The sequence below is a fragment of the Brassica oleracea genome, chromosome C4 (genome assembly GCF_000695525.1).
Source record: "Brassica oleracea var. oleracea cultivar TO1000 chromosome C4, BOL, whole genome shotgun sequence".
Classification (NCBI taxonomy): Eukaryota; Viridiplantae; Streptophyta; class Magnoliopsida; order Brassicales; family Brassicaceae; genus Brassica; species Brassica oleracea.
The window spans coordinates 8,695,413-8,715,242 of NC_027751.1; the positions used below are offsets into that span (position 1 = coordinate 8,695,413).

The 19,830-nt window shown below is 37.5% G+C and overlaps 4 protein-coding genes and 1 pseudogene across 9 annotated transcripts; 3 read left to right on the top strand and 2 right to left on the bottom strand.

Annotated features, from left to right (window-relative positions):
• Positions 1-501: 501 nt before the first annotated feature.
• LOC106337691 (fatty acid 2-hydroxylase 1-like) lies at positions 502-4,145 on the bottom strand. Of its 4 annotated transcripts, none has more exons than XM_013776819.1 (7): positions 3,959-4,145; positions 2,928-2,996; positions 2,700-2,792; positions 1,355-1,551; positions 1,160-1,265; positions 919-1,065; positions 502-842 (listed from the first exon to the last, which is right to left on the bottom strand). In XM_013776819.1, exons 2-7 carry the CDS (start codon positions 2,976-2,978, stop codon positions 723-725), a joined length of 714 nt encoding a protein of 237 aa, XP_013632273.1. In that variant the 5' UTR covers positions 2,979-2,996; positions 3,959-4,145; the 3' UTR covers positions 502-722. The 4 variants fall into 4 exon arrangements, with proteins under 4 accessions (XP_013632273.1, XP_013632272.1, XP_013632274.1 ...); XM_013776818.1 differs by having other exon boundaries at positions 3,954-4,145; XM_013776820.1 differs by lacking the exon at positions 3,959-4,145 and adding an exon at positions 3,282-3,927.
• Positions 4,146-4,422: 277 nt separating this feature from the next.
• Positions 4,423-5,274, bottom strand: LOC106338030. The gene has a single exon (XM_013777101.1). It carries the CDS (start codon positions 5,272-5,274, stop codon positions 4,423-4,425), a length of 852 nt encoding a protein of 283 aa, XP_013632555.1.
• A 4,110-nt stretch (positions 5,275-9,384) lies between these two features.
• On the top strand, positions 9,385-11,756 carry LOC106342240 (tubulin beta chain). The gene is made up of 3 exons (XM_013781109.1): positions 9,385-9,885; positions 10,340-10,609; positions 10,887-11,756. The coding sequence occupies exons 1-3, from the start codon at positions 9,492-9,494 to the stop codon at positions 11,561-11,563; spliced, it is 1,341 nt and encodes a 446-aa protein (XP_013636563.1). The 5' UTR covers positions 9,385-9,491; the 3' UTR covers positions 11,564-11,756.
• Positions 11,757-12,306: 550 nt separating this feature from the next.
• Positions 12,307-15,802, top strand: LOC106342242 (annotated as a pseudogene).
• Positions 15,803-16,365: 563 nt separating this feature from the next.
• Positions 16,366-18,360, top strand: LOC106336778 (nuclear transcription factor Y subunit A-4). Of its 3 annotated transcripts, none has more exons than XM_013775713.1 (6): positions 16,366-16,606; positions 16,873-16,944; positions 17,038-17,153; positions 17,564-17,647; positions 17,730-17,894; positions 17,967-18,360. In XM_013775713.1, the coding sequence occupies exons 2-6, from the start codon at positions 16,917-16,919 to the stop codon at positions 18,159-18,161; spliced, it is 588 nt and encodes a 195-aa protein (XP_013631167.1). In that variant the 5' UTR covers positions 16,366-16,606; positions 16,873-16,916; the 3' UTR covers positions 18,162-18,360. The 3 variants fall into 3 exon arrangements, with proteins under 3 accessions (XP_013631167.1, XP_013631164.1, XP_013631165.1); XM_013775710.1 differs by having other exon boundaries at positions 16,372-16,656; XM_013775711.1 differs by lacking the exon at positions 16,366-16,606 and adding an exon at positions 16,676-16,754.
• Positions 18,361-19,830: the final 1,470 nt, after the last annotated feature.

Consider the following 19,830-nt stretch of genomic DNA (forward strand, 5'->3'; position numbering starts at 1 on the left):
CATTTTTACCCTCACTTTTAATGAAGGGTAAAAGACACCATTTAGGGTTAATAATATAGACTTAGGGTTTAGAGTTGAGGGGTGGGGTAGAGTTTTTGGAATGTGAAATTTAGGATTCTAATAAATATATAAATAAATACTTAAAAAAAAAATTATTTTCAAACATAATTTTTGATTTTCGAAAAGAAATTTTGAAAAAAAAAATCGAAAAGAAAAAATTAAAAAAAAAATTTATAAAAAAGTTCGAATTTGAAAAAAATATAATTCGAAAACATAAAAAAATTTATTTATTTTTATTTAAATAATGATTTATTATATATATAGATAACAAAGGTATAAAAGTCTTTTGCCACTCAATGAAGAATATATTTTTGAAAATGTTCCTTTAATGATGGTAAAGATGAAAAGTAGTAATACGAAAGTGGTAAACATAAAATCTCCCCATTATATAATGGCATTTCTGTTTTCAAATGTTAGTCATGATATGCACTCCCATACGAGAAAGAGTAACAAAAGATATAAGATCAAACACACATTTTACACGTTAGGTAGTATACATTGTTGGTTGCTTTCGGTGAGAAACATACCAAGACTATTAAATAGGATGTGACACAATTGATTTACAAACACATTGGTTTAAATGAAACCCCTTCAGATAAAATCTCAAAACTCTTGAAGGATGATAAATAATTTTAGATTTAACTGTATTGCCAAGATCCTTCCTATTGCTCTGTTTTGGGAGCTTTTGTGGTTGGAAGTGTCCCAAACACTATGTCCCATAGCGACGATGTAATACCAAACCCCTTGTCCTGAATCCTGAAGTGATGGCTCAAATGGTATTTCTGAACAAATCATAAAAACATAAACTCTCTATAGCCGATTAGTAAAGTCTTATTTAATGACTTGGCTTTGTTTTACCTTGAGATTTTTGGTCACTGCTCTAGTTGGGTGTGCATGATGAAGGTAGTAGTGAGTAATATCGTACATCACGTAACCAAGCATGCCGCCTCCAAACAAAGCAGGTGTGACTGAAAGAGTTGTGAAAAGCTTCACAAGGTTCCAGAACTGAGACACAATATAATAATAAGACGATGTAAGTTTTTTTGTGTGAAAACAGGAATGATGGTGGGGGCAGTGTAGATGATGATCAAATGCTTACAGGAAAGCATAAAACCGCTGTTGCAGCAGGAGGAAAGACGAGTCGAAGGTGGTCCATTGGGTGCTTGTGATGGCATCCATGAAGAAGATAGTGTGCTGTGTTTCCCCTGAAATGGTTCCACAATAACATTAGCATGAGTACTATGTACATGAAATGTGACATATAGAGAAAATAGAGTGTGTGTGTGTAACGAACCAGTAACTCTTGGTCTTTATGTGGAAAAGGAACCGGTGAAGAGTGTATTCTATCAACGTCCAGATAAATATCCCCAAGGCTATCAGTGGGACGATTTCTGGAAGTGAAAGGCCCCTGCTTATCGACATGGAGATGCACCAGACTGAAACTGGCAACCAAATGACGGGAACCGCCCACCAAACTGTAAGTGTCAAGAACTGTTTCCATTGCAAATATGTTATTAGTATTTTACTTAAAAATAGACTGTTGCTGAAATTGGAAGCTAATTAAGTAACATTGGAGTTAGATCTACTTAGGAGTCCGGTGCTCGGCCGGCGCGTGAGCGTCCGTGCCGGCGCCGGAGTCTTTCTTTGTTCGTCGTAAGGGTTCCCCTCCGCTTATTCTTCGCCGTCCTGTCAACAAGCGCTTTGTCCGACCTCTGGCACCGCCCTCATCTCTTACGGTGGTTCGGTTCTGGAGTTAAGACGCGCTCGCCGGGAGGTCCACGGTGGAGAAAGTGGCTTGCATGTATAGTTGTGGTATCTCCCGGGAGGTGGAGGCTTCTGCAGCTCCACCGCCGCCGGTTCGAGCTTCCGGGAAGAGAGTCTTCTTCAGATTCGCCTTCGTCGGCTTTCAGCTATGGAGAGCGGAGGCTACCAAAGTTCCGCGCTTCCATTTGGGATCCCGATGTTCTTTGGGAAAAGGTTACTAGGTTAGATTTGTTTCATGGTCGGTGTGGTTGTCGTCATGGTGGGTTTGGATCACGGCGGATGAGATCTCAGTGGAAGATGATGCTCTCCGGCGAGGTGACGGTTTTCATGAAAAGAAAAGAGATGGGTCAGGGCTCGCGAGTCTAGGGTTTGAAGCGTTTCTAAAGTCGGAGGAGATCTCGAGTTTCGATGGAACTCTCCGGTGTGATGACAGAGCGGAGAAGAATGGTTTGCGTTCGTTGGAGGCTTGTCAGGTCTTGAGCTCCAACGAACGAGGATTTCGTCGGTGTTTGTTCCGGTGGCGTTAAGGTGGAGGCGGTTAAGTCGAGTCGGCGACGACGCGTAACGCGCTAAGGGAACAGATCTCCCCACGTGTCGAGCCAGCCTCCTTGACGCGCTTTCCACTTGGCGCGCGTGGTTTCTGAGTTTGGGCTGAAGGCCCGTTTAGCGTTTTCATTGTGCCCGTTGTTGTTTATTGGGCTTCTTGTCGTTTTTATGTAATCGGGCTTCGGCTCTTGACTGGGCTTGGCCCATTTATATAATATCAAAAAATCCTTGGGAAAAAAAAATATATATATGCTCAGAGGCTTATTGACATTGCCAATTATTTAAAAGAGTATGTAGAATTGTAAAAGGAGAAAGAGAATTATATATACCTCCCAAAAGTCACTGTGGAAAAACCGAGGGCCTTTCTTTGTCACAATGGGTTGGTGAACCCATTCCTCGTACGTCTCACCGAGATGACCAACCTGTAAAACATCCAAAGCAACGACAAGAGGGTTGAACATCATTAAGTATCACTAATAAATAAGAGCAAAATCTTGGGTGATTAGAGGCAACATTGACATAGACTATTTAAATCCTAAGGAAACAGTAGTATTTACCTGAAATACAAGGGGCTTATTAAGATCCACAGTGAATCCCTCAGCAACCATTTTGCAGACATTTTACAACTGAAAAGATGGAATATAAAGACTATCAAGAGAAAGACAGACAAGGTGCAACGCTCTTACGACAGTAGCGTAGTTCGTTCAAAGAGGAGCGCATAGTGACATAATGAAACACCTGATGTCTGCTTCTTCAACTAGGCAAATATACAAATGTAAATTTGTTATTTTTTTAAGAGCCAGATTATTAGATGCCTGAATCCTATTCATGACTTGTTATTTAAAAAGAAAAACATGGGTCTATTGTTTGTTAAGAAGATAGTTAAACTTTGTTGTTCTTGAATATGTTACCTAAATCACGTATACAAGTTATGCTACTTGGCCCCACGAGAAAACCCAAGAAAACAAATGATATCATGGCAGAAAAGCAAGTGTTAGCTGAAATCCAAATGAAATACAAACTAGTTATTAATCATTCAAGAAACTACAAGATACGATACAGCTTATGTGTGCTTGTCACTCCAAAGACCCCACCACCACCAAATACATATGCATCGTCAATCAAGTCACAGATTAACACATCAAGTAAACAAAAACATACAGCTCAGTAGCTGTCAGGTTACGAACAGTTCATGGTTGTTGATTTGAGAAAATCCAAAATATTCTTAGCCTAGAACCATGATTGTAATCTAAGTTCTACTTCTCATTGAACCATTCACAGTTTTCACATCCAAGAAAATAAATTCACGTGTACCACCTATTATTACATAACTACATCCCGAGACACCTTCCTTCTGACAACCATGTAGGGCTTCAACAATGCATATTCAAGTTTAAGAGAGACTTATGATTTTGTGTACGTTGTTCCAAGGATGGAGCAAAAAGTATCCGATTTAAAACACTTAAAACACCAAAACACTTAAAACACCAAATCAAAACAAACAACCTCACTATTCAGATTACATGGATCGAAGGTAACAAAACACGAAGCAACGAACGAGCGAGAGAAGAGAAGCAACGAACCTAACCTTCAAATGCCGGATCTCAGCAATTCTGTTTTTTTGTGGTTTGTGTTTTGTTGTTGTATATTAAGGGACAATGTCGGTATTAAATACATTTTCAAGAGACAAGTACTATATCGAATATGGACCGTTGGTTTGGAGAGTTGCCGTATATATCGGTGAAGACTTAAAAGCCAACGAATCATTGAATTGGAAAATCAAAACCAACGACGGCTGTGCCAGGTTGTTGTTTCTCTCTTTGGATCCTTCCATAGAATATCTTAGCTGTATGTTTCCACATCTACGCATAAGTTAGACAAAATATGTAATTTTTTTTCTCTATTGTAAGTTGAGTCATTTGTTATGATGTCTAAGGGCAAGATTAACGGCGTCCTAATGTGATGTCCTTAGCATAAATGACATTTAATTTAAATCAAAAAGAGAGAATGATCTAAGGACATATCTAACTTAAGATGTTTTTGTTGTCGTCGTTAGGTGATATGTGGCTTGGTGTGATTGGGCGATGAAACCGGGGAGGAGATAATCGATTTGGGTAAGTGTTGTGATTTGATTTTCTCGTCTTTTCTTCTTCTCGACCGACGAATCGCCTCTCTTCGATCTCCTCTCTTCTCGACCGACGAATCTCCTCTCTTCGATCTCCTCCCGACGGTTCTCCTGTCTTCTCCACCGACGGATCTCCTCCCGAGGTTTCTCTTCTCGACGGATCTCCTCCCGAGGCTTCTCCTCTCTTCTCCACCGACGGATCTCCTCCCGAGGCTTCTCCTCTCTTCTCCACCGACGGATCTCCTCCCGAGGCTTCTCCTCTCTTCTCCACCGACGGATCTCCTCCCGAGGCTTCTCCTCTCTTCTCCACCGACGGATCTCCTCCCGAGGCTTCTCCTCTCTTCTCCACCGACGGATCTCCTCCCGAGGCTTCTCCTCTCTTCTCCACCGACGGATCTCCTCCCGAGGCTTCTCCTCTCTTCTCCACCGACGGATCTCCTCCCGAGGCTTCTCCTCTCTTCTCCACCGACGGATCTCCTCCCGAGGCTTCTCCTCTCTTCTCCACCGACGGATCTCCTCCCGAGGCTTCTCCTCTCTTCTCCACCGACGGATCTCCTCCCGAGGCTTCTCCTCTCTTCTCCACCGACGGATCTCCTCCCGAGGCTTCTCCTCTCTTCTCCACCGGATTTCTTTGACGGATCTCTCGACCGGTCTCTCAACGCTTCTCCCGACGGATCTCTCCACGGTTCTGTCGACGGTTCTCCCCTCTCATCAACATCATATTCTGCGATTCGAAGGTGGAAGGGTGGGTGTTCCTCCTCTGTATTCAGTATTTGCATGTAGTTGGTTCTCGATAAACTTGGTTGGGAATTTTATTGTTTTCGGTTTGTGTTTAAACTCTGATGATAGAAATTTTTACTCGTTCATTGCTTTGATTAGTTGATTAATCTGATAGAAAGATTTACCCGACGGTTGCTTTGATTACTTGATTAATCTGAGATAAATTTTGTACTCGTTCATTGCTTTGATTACTTGATTAATCCATCATAAAATTTTAATTGTAGTTACTGGTGTTGATTTATGGATTTAAATTATATTTCATGTTCTGTTGTTATCGTGTATATTTAGTGAAATGTGTTCTTTGGGGTGATATGTGTGTTCTTTTTCTGATGTGTGTTCCTTTGCTTCTAAGGTAACTAGGTGAGGTGAGGCTCGTCTAAAGAGAGCCAGTGATACACAACTAGAAAACAACCATTTCGTCCAGTGTTCAAGGTAATTAATCTTAATAACCAAAAGTTTTCAACGTTCTGGAAATAAGTGGGAGATTATTTCTTCGCAGCTCTGAATGGTGGAGATGGCGGAAATGTTGTTGAAAGTAGCGAACATGTTCATTACAAGCAGAGGTGGCACAAGATTAATATAGAAACCATCTCCTATTGACATATGCGGCTGCGGAGCGACAGATAAGTAGTGGTCAGCATGAGAATGATGTTCTCAAGAAGGCCCATGAGATCTTCTACCTCGATCACCAGTCCAAATTTACACTTGAACATGCGTGGTGTGTGTTGAGGTATGAGCAGAAATGGCTTAACCTCAACACCACTCACGACTGTAAGTTCAAAGCGGAAAACCGGTGTATCAGATTCCCAACCTACAACAGCTAGAAATTGTCTGCACAATTTTACCGCCGGAATAATTCAGTTGTTTGGCGATTACTACCTAAGACGTCCAACACCGGAGGATCTGCAAAGGCTACTATATATTGGACAACAACGTGGATTCCCAGGAATGATTGGAAGCATCGACTGTATGCATTGGGAGTGGAAGAATTGCCCAGCCGCTTGGAAAGGAATGTATTCACGAGGAATCGGAAAACCCACAATTGTGTTGGAGGCGGTAGCTTCACAAGACTTCTGGATATGGCACGCATTTTTTGGAGCTCCAGGTACTATGAACGATCTTAATATACTTGATAGATCACCTGTTTTTGATGAAATTATTAACGGAAACGCTCCGGAAGTCAATTTCCATGTCAACGGAAGGGAGTACGATTTGGCTTACTATCTCGCCGATGGTATTTATCCGAAATGAGCTATTTTTATTCAATCTATCCGACTCCCACAAGGTCCAAAACATTGTTTATTTGCTAAACACCAAGAATTTGTGCGTAAAGATGTTGAGCGTGCCTTTGGAGTCCTGCAAGCTAGATTCGCGGTTGTTAGAAATCCGTCTAGTTTATGGGATAAAAACAAAATAGGAAATATTATGAGAGCATGTATCATACTCCATAATATGATTGTCGAAGATGAACGAGATTCCTACGGTAACACATCAGTATTTGAACAAGGAGAAGATCAGGATACCACTTTTGTAGTCAGACGGCCTACAAATCTCGGTGCTACAATGGGACGTCGAGCAGATGTTCGGGATACACCAGATCATCACCAATTAAAAGCAGATTTGGTTGAAAATATATGGGATCAATTTGGACATCTCCCAATGTAATTTTAAAGTTTCTATTAATTGAATAAAATGTGTGTTTGCTTTTAATTCTCTCTGTATGTTTTTATTTACAATGTAATGTAATAAGAACTTTGTAATTTTCTATTAAATTTAATATTTTTCGATAATTTGTGTGTTATATTAAATGTAAAATGGAAATAAGTTTTAGCTTATATATATGTTACGAGTTATTTAAAAAAAAAATTCCTAAGGACCAAGATTAAGTCCCACCAATAATCATCATTTCAACAAAAAGTTCTTACAAATGTCCTAAGCTAAAAATAACAATAAAAAATCATTAGGACACCATTCTAAGGACAATGGATAATGGATAATGATGCCCTAATGCATGTGTCAATTGGATTACGTAAATGGATGGGTTACGTAAAATTGTGTTTAATGGAATGTCTTGGCAATGGAATTGCACATACTTTGTTTAATATTTTTTTACTAAAATCCTTCCTAAATTGTTTAAGGCACCAACAATCTTAAGGCCGGCAGAATTTAAAGATGAATGTGTATTGTTTTTTTCTTTCTGAATGTGTATTGTTATGGGAGAAAAAATTGATATCTGAATTCTAAACTGTGCCGTCTTCATTAATTTTTTGGTTTCTAGCACCCTACATATATATGAAGCTTTTCAGAGTATTAGTATTTTTATGCCAAAAACCGTTTAGCCTACGTAGTCCTTTCTCTAACAAAGAATATAGTTCACACATGATATATCGTAATGAACATGATATATCGTAATGATCAAAATGCTGAACCTGTGGAGATCCACTGCGGACCGCCCGTAAGGTACATTACGGTCCACTTTCAATGGCCACAAAAGAGTATAGGATAAGGCCTGACTGGTTTTTCCGCTACGACCTACAAACACAGCTTTTACGTTTGGTAGCGGTTGGTAGCATTTTGAAACAATCATACAAACCGTTATAAATCGCTCCAAACCGTTCTGAACCTCTTAAAATCAAAAACTGGTTCTGACTAGCGTTTGCGGTTGCGGACGGAAAAATAAATATAAATTTATTTTCAAAATATTTTACAATTTTAAAATTTTAATTTTAAAATGGAAATATTATAAATAAAAATATATACATATTTTATATAATTAATTTTTTTATAAATAAACATAATATTTTTATTAATTATATTATATTGATAATTATTATATTTTATTACAATAGTATCTTTTTATATTTTTTTAATGTTATAATATGTTAATATGAGTAATTTATTATTAAACCGCCGCAATATCTTATAATCAACCAGTCACAAATATCCCGTAAATGCAACAATTTTCAAACGTTGTACCAGATATCTTGAAACCGTAACCACCCGCATTCGCAAACTCCCGCACCCGAAACCACAACCGCCGCATTTAAATCAGTGGGGGAGTAGTGACCGGTTTGTGCATTAGTATATTTAATACAAAACAATTAGGTTTAATCATTCTCTAATAGAACCCACGAGAAAATTGATGATAAATCATCACTTCATAAGAGCAGACCATAAAGATATCTTCATAATTAAATATTAAAATCAAAGATTGGCCGCCGGATGTTAATCATACTTTTGACGGTTTGTTGAGTAAAATCCACACTAGTTGATATGATTAAAATTGATTAAGCCTTTGTAGGATTTAATTTGATGCGGCTTATGATTCACCACTAATATGTTGTCAGTATCAACTGTCATGTGAACAACCTCCATGCCGCTGTCTCTAATTTTTTTATTTTTTATTTTATTTGCTAGAGAAACAAATGACATTCTCTAATGCTTACGATAAAATATTTATCAAATACAATAGAATTAAAAAATTAACCCATATTTCATTTCATTATTTCAATGGCCTGACTATTCTTGCTTGAGAGATTAATTCTTCATTTGAAAGCGCTTTATATGTTGTATTCTTCAATAAGAACATGATAAATCTTAAATATCCAACAATAATGATGTCATACCTAATTATTGTCATTTATATATACTAAAACTATAAATAAACAGGTTGACAATAAAAACTGATTTTGCTAATACGTTTATGGGCGTGAAGAATGTATTTACCAACTATAGAAGTAGAGGGCAAAGTGCTCACCAACAAATTATAAACCATCTCATTTACAACTAAAATTGGTTATTTGATTTTAAAAATGGTTTAAGACACTAACATGCTCCATTGAAAATGACCTAATAATTAAAGTTTGTTCAAGCTAGTGTGACAAGATCACAACAACTGATTGCAATCTAACCATCTTATCCTTTCTATAATGAACAGTCACTATTACAGCTCATTCCAAGACAGAACAACAACCATATTTTTGTTTTAAAAACAAAAACAAAATCAATAATGAACAAATATTGGATTTTCCAAAAATGCCCCTGTTTCTTTGTCATCCTCTTCTTATATAAGCAGGAACCATCCAGAACTTAATCGGTACCCTTCCAAATTTTCTGCATAAATTATTTTCTCATCTGTCTCGGGAAACAATTCAGAAAAACATTTCTTTCTCCGGACACAAAGCATATTCCATTTTTCAAATTTTCCCGGGAAAAAATGAGAGAGATCCTTCACATACAAGGCGGACAATGCGGGAACCAAATCGGAGCCAAGTTCTGGGAGGTGATCTGCAACGAGCACGGCATCGATCCGTCGGGAAAGTACGACGGCGACTCCGATCTTCAGCTGGAGCGGATCAACGTCTATTACAACGAGGCAAGCGGTGGGAGGTACGTACCACGCGCTGTCCTGATGGATCTTGAGCCGGGAACCATGGACTCAATTAGATCTGGTCCTTTCGGACAGATTTTCCGACCGGATAACTTCGTCTTCGGACAATCCGGCGCAGGTAATAACTGGGCTAAGGGTCATTACACGGAGGGAGCTGAACTTATTGATTCAGTTCTCGATGTTGTTAGAAAGGAAGCTGAGAATTGTGACTGCTTACAGGGTAAGACATAAACTGATTGTCCCTTTCCTATTCGATCAAGCTTGTCTAGAGTAGTTCGATCATGATGAAAACATACTCTTATTATTATACCATTACGATCACAAAAATATACTACTTTTTATTAAATTTAAGTGTTTCTAAATCTCAGGATCGGCTATGGCTCTTTTAAGGATTAAAAATTATAATCTTTCAAAAGAGAGCATTGCATAGCCGATCTTGAGAGTTAGACCATTATAACACTTAAAATTTAATTATTAATATTATATTTTGGTGATCATAGTACTTAGCTAATGTTTCAACATTATATTTTGTCCAATACCAGGGTGTATATAGATTATGAATTTGAAAACATTTGTTCCTTTTCTCCCTATTAATTTTGTAAATTTGAAAATATTGTACTTTCATTTTTCATAGTTCCATGATTTCTAAAGGTAGTTGTGATTTTCTTGAACAGGGTTTCAAGTTTGCCACTCGTTGGGTGGAGGAACAGGCTCTGGCATGGGAACGCTTCTCATCTCAAAGATAAGAGAAGAGTATCCAGATCGTATGATGCTCACGTTTTCGGTTTTTCCATCTCCTAAAGTCTCTGACACAGTCGTGGAGCCATACAACGCTACTCTCTCTGTTCACCAGCTTGTCGAGAACGCCGATGAATGCATGGTTTTGGACAATGAAGCTCTGTACGACATCTGTTTCCGCACCCTGAAACTTGCCACTCCAACTTGTAAGTCATATCTTCCATCAAATGACCTCTACTTGCGTCTAATATATTAAAATGTTAATTGTGTTAAAGATGAAATATGACGTTACTGACTATATAATATGACGTTACACATTCATTAGTGGTATTAGTTGGGTTGCTCTCCTGTAAGATAAAAAGTAGTCTCAAATGTTCTCATGTCTTATCATTAAACAAACATTATACTTTGTTTTTTTTAACCATCAAGCTTTAATTTCTTACATGTGACACTACACTTGTGTTCTGCTTTGGTCATTCACAGTTGGAGATCTAAACCACCTGATCTCTGCAACCATGAGCGGTGTAACATGCTGTCTCCGTTTCCCTGGTCAACTCAACTCCGACCTCCGCAAGCTCGCGGTCAACCTAATCCCCTTCCCTCGTCTCCATTTCTTCATGGTCGGTTTCGCACCTCTCACATCCCGCGGCTCGCAGCAATACCGCGCCTTATCAGTACCCGAGCTCACCCAACAAATGTGGGACGCCAAGAACATGATGTGCGCCGCTGACCCAAGACACGGACGTTACTTAACCGCGTCAGCAATGTTCCGCGGCAAAATGAGCACTAAGGAAGTGGACGAGCAGATGATCAACGTCCAGAACAAAAACTCTTCTTACTTCGTTGAATGGATCCCCAACAACGTCAAGTCCAGCGTCTGCGACATTCCTCCTAAGGGTCTCTCGATGGCGTCGACCTTTGTTGGTAACTCGACTTCGATCCAGGAGATGTTTAGGAGGGTGAGCGAGCAGTTCACGGCGATGTTCAGGAGGAAGGCTTTCTTGCATTGGTATACAGGAGAAGGGATGGATGAGATGGAGTTTACCGAAGCGGAGAGCAACATGAATGACCTTGTGGCTGAGTATCAGCAGTACCAGGACGCTACAGTTGATGAGGAGGAGTGTGAAGAGGAAGAGGAAGATGAAGAGCTCGAGGCTTGAGATTTTTTAGATCGTTGATTAAGTTTGTTTTCGTATTTTGTGCTGTCTTTGATTGATTGTCTGTTGTTTTGGGTGTAAATTGTAATGAAAACTAATTTGTGGGTGAATCTGTAAAACAGAAGATGAGGTTTTGCCGTTTTGGTCCTGATCTTTCTTGTTTCGGTTTATATATATGGTTAAGGTTTGGTTTTAAGCTCTATTTTACCCAACACTTCTCATCACCATGGAAGCATTCAACTGTGGTTTCAAGAAGACTGCCGAGAAACATCAATGGTCGAGTTATGTCTACATTTTCCCTTGTCTTTGATCCATATATTTTGAATGGACTAAGTGATGCTTTATTGGAATGAATTTAGTTAATTATCAACTAGTAAAAACCACATTACATTAGAGCTAATGAATTTAGTTTTCAAGATGCTAGATGAATTATAGATTATGCAAACATGGTATAACTGTGTTTTATAATCGAACACCACGCAAAGTATGCGTTATTTAAACAATTCAAAAATAGTTTTTTCTCCTCAACCATTCGGTGTGGCTAAATCCAAATATCAATTCAATAATCAATACCCAAAGTTTGAGAGACTATTTCGAAGCAAATAAAAAAGGGGTCTTAAATAAACTTATAGGAAATGAATCCCAAAATGTACTAAATTATAAACTAAAAGGACTATATTAACAAATAGAATAAGATTGAGAAGTTATAAAGGTTTGAGCCGACCAACGCAAATCTTCTCTTTCCCAGCCTCCCCCCCTGTCTCTTCCCAGTCGCAGGTGAAGTTCCCTTAACTTTTTAGTTTCGTGTATCTACGGTGGTTTGATGTCGGAAAAGCTATGGTCAAATGGAGATTTTAGGTTTAGCAAAGGTGAAACCTTTATGTAGTCTGACGGATCCTTATCTAGGGTTATTTGAATTTTTTCACGGTCTAAATTCGAATTCGATTATTCCAGATTGTGTCCGAGTGTTTATCGTTCCTTAGTTGATGTGGGAAATTGATAAAGTTTTGATCTTTTTTAGTTCTCTGTTTACTGCATCATCGTGTAGAAAGTTAAAAGAGAAAGGTTTGTCCTTTTGATAAGAGTGTCTTGATATTGAGTAGGTACTGTAAAAAGATAATCTTGGCCAAGTAGCAGCACAGAGGATGGGAGCAGCGGAGGTTCTAACTGATCCCTCAAGCCTATATGAGTCTAACTATATGGGTAAAGGTGATTTGTCTGACACGGATATGGTGATTACCGTGAGAAACACCCTTGCTTCTGTCCAAAACGTGAGTGTGTATGCTTCTTTCTTGTGGTTATGTGTTTTTACATATGTTGATGCTATTTTTTGTTTTATGCTTTTAGGGGGAATCATACCGTTACGATGAGCTCGTTAAAACTATGCAAGCTACCAAAAACTCTGATCATGAGGCGCAGCTTGTGGTGTTGTTCCTTTTTCTTTCAACGAGAATCTCTTCTGCGTCTTCCCTTTTTGCTAAAGTGTTTTCTTTTTTGGTTTGGTTTGGCAGACAGCATTGAAAGCATTGTCAGCCTCTGTGGCTTACTTAGATATCATTCACCATGAAAAGCTTCTTTGTTTGGTAAGTTTCTAGCTTCCATTTGCTTTCTAATTAAACTATGTTTAAGATAATTATATTACGTTACAGGTTTTTAGAATGTCATTGTGGGATCTCAAACCTCATGTCATCGATGCTTTGGTGGCCCTACTCATATCACTGGTACACAACTCAACACTTAGCCTCATGCTTGAGTATCATTTAATAATCTGGATGAGGAGGTAGCCAAGCTTTTGTTTTGTCATAACAGGCTGTCACTACAGGAAAGTATCTGGACCCTTGTCTGAATATGCTCGTACGCCACTTTTTGCCACCGGATTGGGTAGTTAAAAGACTTTCGCAGCACCGTGTAATGAAACAGAAGATGGAAGTTCTTTCTCGTGTTCATGAAGCCCTTCTGAAAATCTGTATTTTGTTTCCTCGTGCTCCCTCGAGAATATTAGACATGCTACCCAAGTGTGTTTATTTTTATTTTTATTTGATTATGTAGTGGCTAGCTTTTGCTGAAAAATAACTCAGCGGAAAAACAAACAATGTTACCGTCTTGCTGGTGGTAGAGATATTTGTGGAGAACTTATTAAAGCTCGAGAACAGTCTAATGGGACAAGATGATGGCAGCAAGATTTTTATGATGGTGATGGAGAGGCTGCGAGATATGGATGTAAGTTACATAATATGTTTACGCCATTAAGTAACTTAGTAATTTAATGATATGCTGGTGTATTCATTTAGTTGGAGATTGATTGGGATTATATTCCACAAGATGACTCAAGTAGAGGCATGTTTGATATGGAACTTGAAGATGAAGTTGAAGATAATATGAAAGAAGGAGACGAGGTAGGCTCAGTGTTTGTTTTGACTATAAAGCTAGCCTCTGAATCTGATATATAGTATCTATTGCAGCTTCCAGTGGGATCTCTAACATCGGATGGAAATGTAGTTTTTGAGTCTTTGGATAAATTGATGGTCTTATCTTTTGATCATCTTGAATCCTGTAAACTTGCTGGTCGTTTGGATCAGGTATGGCACCAAATAATAACTCATTGACATTTGCTTTTTCTCATTCATGTTCTCATGATCTGTTTTAAATGCTTTTGGCTAGGTGTTTGAAAAGCTCTTCGAGGCATTTGAGAAATTCATTCTTGATATAGACAAAATAAAAGTTTCGCAGGTAGGCCACACAGCTATAAATCACGGTCCCCACATGAAATGTCTCATGTTTTAGACTCACTTTTCGCAAAATCATCTGCAGTTTCTGATGTTCTATGCATGTTCACTGGATCCTGAGAATTGTGGTGTGAAATTTGCGAGTAAGCTGATGGACATTTTCCTCTTCAGCAACAAGCCAACTACAAGGCAAGTTTCACCTTCTCTTCTATGGTCAAAAATTATCTCATTCTGAAAACTTGGTTTGTGGTTTTGTTTCTTCCTTTTTTTTAATAACAGGATGAGTGCGATGGCTTATCTAGCTAGCTACTTGGCCCGTGGGAAGTTTTTGCTTGTTTCCTATGTGGCTAGCATATTAAAAAGGTTTAAAACGATTCCTAATACCTCAAAACATAAATGTATGATCTGATTGAAAACTTAAGTCTGTTACAACATTGATTCAATTGTGTCTATTGTCTAAAAATTTTAGGTTGGTAGATGAGTGTGCGGATTACTGTAGAACTTGCAATGATGATATTAACTCTGATGCCAATCAGATTTTCTACTCCGGATGCCAGGTATATACTGCTTTCTATCCCAAGCCCTACCAGACACAAAATTACACATTCATCATCTGCTTAGACCATGTTTTGTGAACACAGGCGATCATGTATGTGCTCTGCTTCCGGATGAGATCCATCCTAGCTGTTCCTTTCTTTAGGTCTGAGCTTATACCATTGGAGTCAATTTTAATGCACAAACTAAACCCGTTAAAGGTGAGTTATATATATACTCTGATCCCATCTGTGTTTTTTTTTAACTAAACTCAACTGTTAAGTATCAAATGATGATAATAAGCTTTGCAATCGATTTTGTTTTTGAGAATAGGAATGCCTTCCATGGGTAGTTGCAGAGTTCCTTAAACAAGCTAAAGCTGGTGGTCTCTTCGTCGTCTCAGACTCCTTCATTTTCGATAAGCTACTTGAGTCTGAGCTCTCTGGTGGGTCTAAGAGGCTTGATGCATTCTTCCCCTTTGACCCTTGCTTGCTGAAAAGCTCTAACAGGTTTGTAACACTTTCTATGATTTTTTTTTTTTGCTCGTTCATGCAATCTTAAATGGTGGTTTCATGCTCTTGGCTGATATTGAAGCTTTATCTCCCGGAATTTCATCTACTGGTCGATGGTGAGACCGACCTATGACAAAGATGATGATGATGAGGAAGATGCTGAGATCATTGTGAACGGAGATGAGGAGAGCGGTGAAGAGGAGGAAGATGATGTTGATCATGTCATAGACAAGATGTCCATAACGCCTAAGCATTCTTTCATGAACGAGATGGAAAGAGATAGGCTTTTGAAAATGCCTTCCTTAATCAGACCTTCCATTAGTCCTCAATCCTTTTAAGTTTGTTGGAGAGGGTCTCTATATGCAATTTTGTAGCGATATTTAACAGTTATTCCAATAGACTTAGAATTTATAATATATGGAAACAATTGTATTCTAAGATAACAGTTCAATATATTTGCCTTTGGTTAGAAGATGTTTTTGAATCAGGAAATGTGTAATCCAATAGTATTCTAAGATGAAAAAGACTCAGTGATATCAAACATCGCATTACACATTTTTCAGTTTATGACAAGTACCATAACCAAATATTCTGCAACAAGATATCAAGAACGTACATTTGATTCTGAAAAGACAAAGAAAGAATAACAATATCGTTCGAGCCTTTTAACTAAATTCAAGAAAATGATTACAATTGCAAATTTATCAAGAAAAAGGACCAAATATCTAATTATTATATGATGCTACTAATGTAAATACTAGTTGAAGTGATATACTGAATACCACACCTGGTTTAATGTACCTCAAATTAGAACAAATCCTAAACCGAACCGTACCGGAAGCTTCCATGATTGATGACTCGCACAAAGCGAAAGGTGTATGCTAGAGACTAGGGCAACGGGCAGAGATGGGGCCGAGTGAAACTAGTGGAGATGAACAAAATGAGAAGATATTCGGGCAACTATTCAAGATCTGCCCGCCCTTACCTACTAGTGGCTGTCTCTTCCGTTCGCCACTTGTCCTAATGGCAATTGCCTTGGGTTTATTTTATTACACAGCGTTACGTATCGTCTCTCTCACTCCATATGTTTCGTAGTTTCCAGAGTTGACCTATCCAGTGAGAGTGTCAAAACGGCATGGTGTCTATCAATGGTGTAGAAGAACGCTGTGAAGTGTAAAGGTTAATCTTTGAAACGGCAGACCATCTGTTTGTCATTTCGTCTCTTTCTTTAAGAACCAAAAGAAAAAGGAGAGACCTTTATCGATTTTGTGAGGGTAAGATCCAGAGATTGCATCAGCTTAAACAATTTTATTATAAAATCCAGGTAATTCTTTTGTTGTTTTCCCACCACGATTTTTTAAAAATTCTAGCTTTGGTGTTCTTGTACTGCTTCTTCGATAAGCTTTTGCTGTGAAACTAGAGGTTAAGATTGGTACCCTTTTTGGTTTTAGCTTGATGGGTTGCGATTAAATTCTCAAGCTTTTAGCTTCCAAGAGATTCATTCGTGTACAGACTTTGTTGTGCTTTGTTGTTGTTACAGTTTGTTCCTTGGAGCTTTGAGAGATAAGGACAGTCTCATGAGACATGACTTCTTCAGTGCATGAGCTCTCTGGTTTTGTTTCTTTCTTCCTAGTTCTCTTATGCTCTGGTTTTGTTTTGTTTCTTTTCGTGAGCTGATTCTTGGTGGGGTATGTTGATTTGCCAGATAACAATGAAAGTCATAAGAAGCAAGAACGTCCAGATTCCCAAACTCCACCACCGGTTCCTTCAGGACCATGTTCTGAATCTATAGATACAAGCTCCGTCTACTCAGAACCGATGGTGACTTCCCTCATCCCTAAACTAAATCTCTAGTATTTGTGCCGGACTAAGTGATATTGCTTCTGCTATGTGATCTTTGGTTTAGTCTTTTGTGTGATCTTGCTTTTCTGTTATGTGCTGTTTGGTTTAGTTTCAAGTGATTCTCCTGCCTTTTGTCATATAACAGTTAACAACATCACTCATCTATATGCTACAAGCTTTAGCTTTGATACTTGCAATGTCAAAAAAATAAAAATTGAGGTAATAATACAGACAGGAATGTTTTGATTTCTTTCGTCCTGTTGTAAACATTGATTGCTTTACACTACAGCCCTCAGATGCAATTGAATAGTACTGAATCTCAAGCATTGCTAAGCTTTTCAACCTTTTCTAGTTGAGATTTTTGAGATGCTAAGGTATTTGTTTTGAAGGCGCATGGGCTCTACCCGTATCCAGATCCTTACTACAGAAGCGTCTTTGCACATCAAGCCTATCTTCCACATCCATATCCTGGGGTATGTATTAGTACCCCTCAGCATCGATGTCTTGCCTTCTGAAGCTTTTGTTTTACACTTTTGTAAGTTTTTATTTTTTCAGGTCCAAATGCAGTTAATGGGAATGCATCAACAAGTGGTTCCATTACAGTGTGATGCAGTCGAGGAGCCTGTGTTTGTTAACGCAAAGCAATACCACGGTATACTCAGGCGTAGGCAATCCAGGGCAAAACTTGAGGCTCGGAACAGAGCCATCAAGTCAAAGAAGGTGAAGTAAAACCTGTGATTTGTTTGGTTGGTTCCTTCTCTGATATTTGTTCCTATCTACTTGTGTTTTCAGCCATATATGCATGAGTCTCGGCATTTGCATGCGATAAACCGACCTAGAGGATGTGGAGGCCGGTTTCTCAATGCCAAGAAGAAGAATGGAGAGCGTAAGGAAGAGGAGGCAACCTCTGATGAGAACACTTCAGAAGCAAGTTCTAGCATCAGGTCTGAGAAAGCAGCCATGGGTCCTAATGTCAGTAGATCTTGAGTAAAGTTCATGCACAACAACAAGTTTAGTTTTATATTTTGGGTGGATGTTTGTATCAGTGGAATATTGTTTTTATTGTTTTGGACACTATGTAGACTGTGTATAGGTTTATTATTGCTTGGAGCAGATAGGGTGGTGGTTTTGTTTTAGTGTTTAGAAATAAAACTGAGAAAGGAAATTAATAGTGTGATTGAATGTATTGTCTGTACCAAAACAATCTTCTTTGGCAATGAATTGATGTTTTGGAAAACTTAACCAATGTTCTTAACTTTGTTTGCTATGGTTTTGACTTTGATTGAGGATTAAATTTAGAGTTTGAATGGTTACTATGCATTATTAATCCGTTGCAGGCACAAAAAGAAAAGGAAACATGAGTTTTGCAGGTTTAGTTTTTGGTATATGCAATAGTTTATGGTTTCTAAAACTATCTCCAATGGTTTGCTCTGTTTTTAGTCTGATACTCTATAATATAGCTTGAGTTTGTTCCAATGATACTCTATTTTAAAAGAGAAAATAGAGTGATAGAACAAAAAAACAAATTACTCTATATTTGGAGTAAACCTATTTTTTACTCTATTATAGAATGAGAAATAGAGTATCATTGAAGCATTTTTACTTTAAACTCTATTTTAGAGTAAAAAATAGAGTGGTGTTGGAGATGCCCTAAGGATTAGAATCGTATAGTGGGAGAAGTGCAGATCATATGCACATTTCTCCCTTATTAAACTCACTATTAAGTTTTTTTCCTGTTTTTAAAATGTATTTGGTGAAAGATTTACATGTAATTCAATATTTTTCCATTTTTTCATGTAGTTCTTCCTTTTTTTTTCTTGGTTAATAAATAATTAATTTTAAAATATATTTATCTGATTTTACAACTATAATATTTTTATTATATTTTACTTACAACTTTAACAATATAAAATTATTATTGTCTTTTTAGTTCCCTTTTTTATTTTCATGATATAATTTTTACATTTACTTAAACTATTATATTTACATAATGTGTGTTTTAATTATAATATGTATTATGTAAATATATATATATATATAATATTGTATTTAAAATATTTAATACTAATAGAAGAGAGATGTATTTCATTAATTGTTATTGTTTTTCATGTTTTGATTCTAAAATCAAAATAAAATGGTTTAGTGCAATATTTATTGTTATTTATATATTATATATTATGCGTGTATTTTGTTTTTTAATGGTGATTTATCATTTAAATATATATATATATTACGTTTTTACTATTTAAAATTGAAATAAACTGTTTGATCTGCACAAGTTGAATTGTTTTTACCATTCGAGGTCCAAGGTCTAAACTTTTAAATTAGTTAAGCAAATCTAAAATCAAAAACAAAAATACGGTACTTTAAAACCAAAAACTAAAGATTAAATGGTTTTTAGAATAAAATTGACTAGTTTTTGAGAACAATTATTTTATTTAGATCGATGGAACTGTGTTTGAATAAAACAAGTTCAAGTAAGACTTTAATGTTCATTCTTAATTTGAATCTTTTGTTCTACCACATCCGTTAGGTAGAATGTTTTTTCTTAATTTGTCACTTTACTATGTATGCACTAAGCCTAATCATTTCATTTCTATAATTCTCAAGTCATGTTTTGTTGTCTTGCTCCTTTTCTATATAGTATTTATTTATA

Bases quoted from the DNA above. Each gene is read 5' to 3' on its own strand.
- LOC106337691 (XM_013776819.1), bottom strand. From the start codon at position 2,978: ATGGTTGCTGAGGGATTCACTGTGGATCTTAATAAGCCCCTTGTATTT. The intron at 1,266-1,354 runs GTTCGTTACACA...GAACCATTTCAG, and splicing joins ATAAAGACCAAGAGTTACTG to GGGAAACACAGCACACTATC. The intron at 1,066-1,159 runs GTAAGCATTTGA...ATTGTGTCTCAG, and splicing joins CAGCGGTTTTATGCTTTCCT to TTCTGGAACCTTGTGAAGCT.
- LOC106338030 (XM_013777101.1), bottom strand. From the start codon at position 5,274: ATGCAAATACTGAATACAGAGGAGGAACACCCACCCTTCCACCTTCGA.
- LOC106342240 (XM_013781109.1), top strand. From the start codon at position 9,492: ATGAGAGAGATCCTTCACATACAAGGCGGACAATGCGGGAACCAAATC. The intron at 9,886-10,339 runs GTAAGACATAAA...TTTCTTGAACAG, and splicing joins GAATTGTGACTGCTTACAGG to GGTTTCAAGTTTGCCACTCG. The intron at 10,610-10,886 runs GTAAGTCATATC...GGTCATTCACAG, and splicing joins GAAACTTGCCACTCCAACTT to TTGGAGATCTAAACCACCTG.
- LOC106336778 (XM_013775713.1), top strand. From the start codon at position 16,917: ATGACTTCTTCAGTGCATGAGCTCTCTG. The intron at 16,945-17,037 runs GTTTTGTTTCTT...TTGATTTGCCAG, and splicing joins TTCAGTGCATGAGCTCTCTG to ATAACAATGAAAGTCATAAG. The intron at 17,648-17,729 runs GTATGTATTAGT...TTATTTTTTCAG, and splicing joins TTCCACATCCATATCCTGGG to GTCCAAATGCAGTTAATGGG.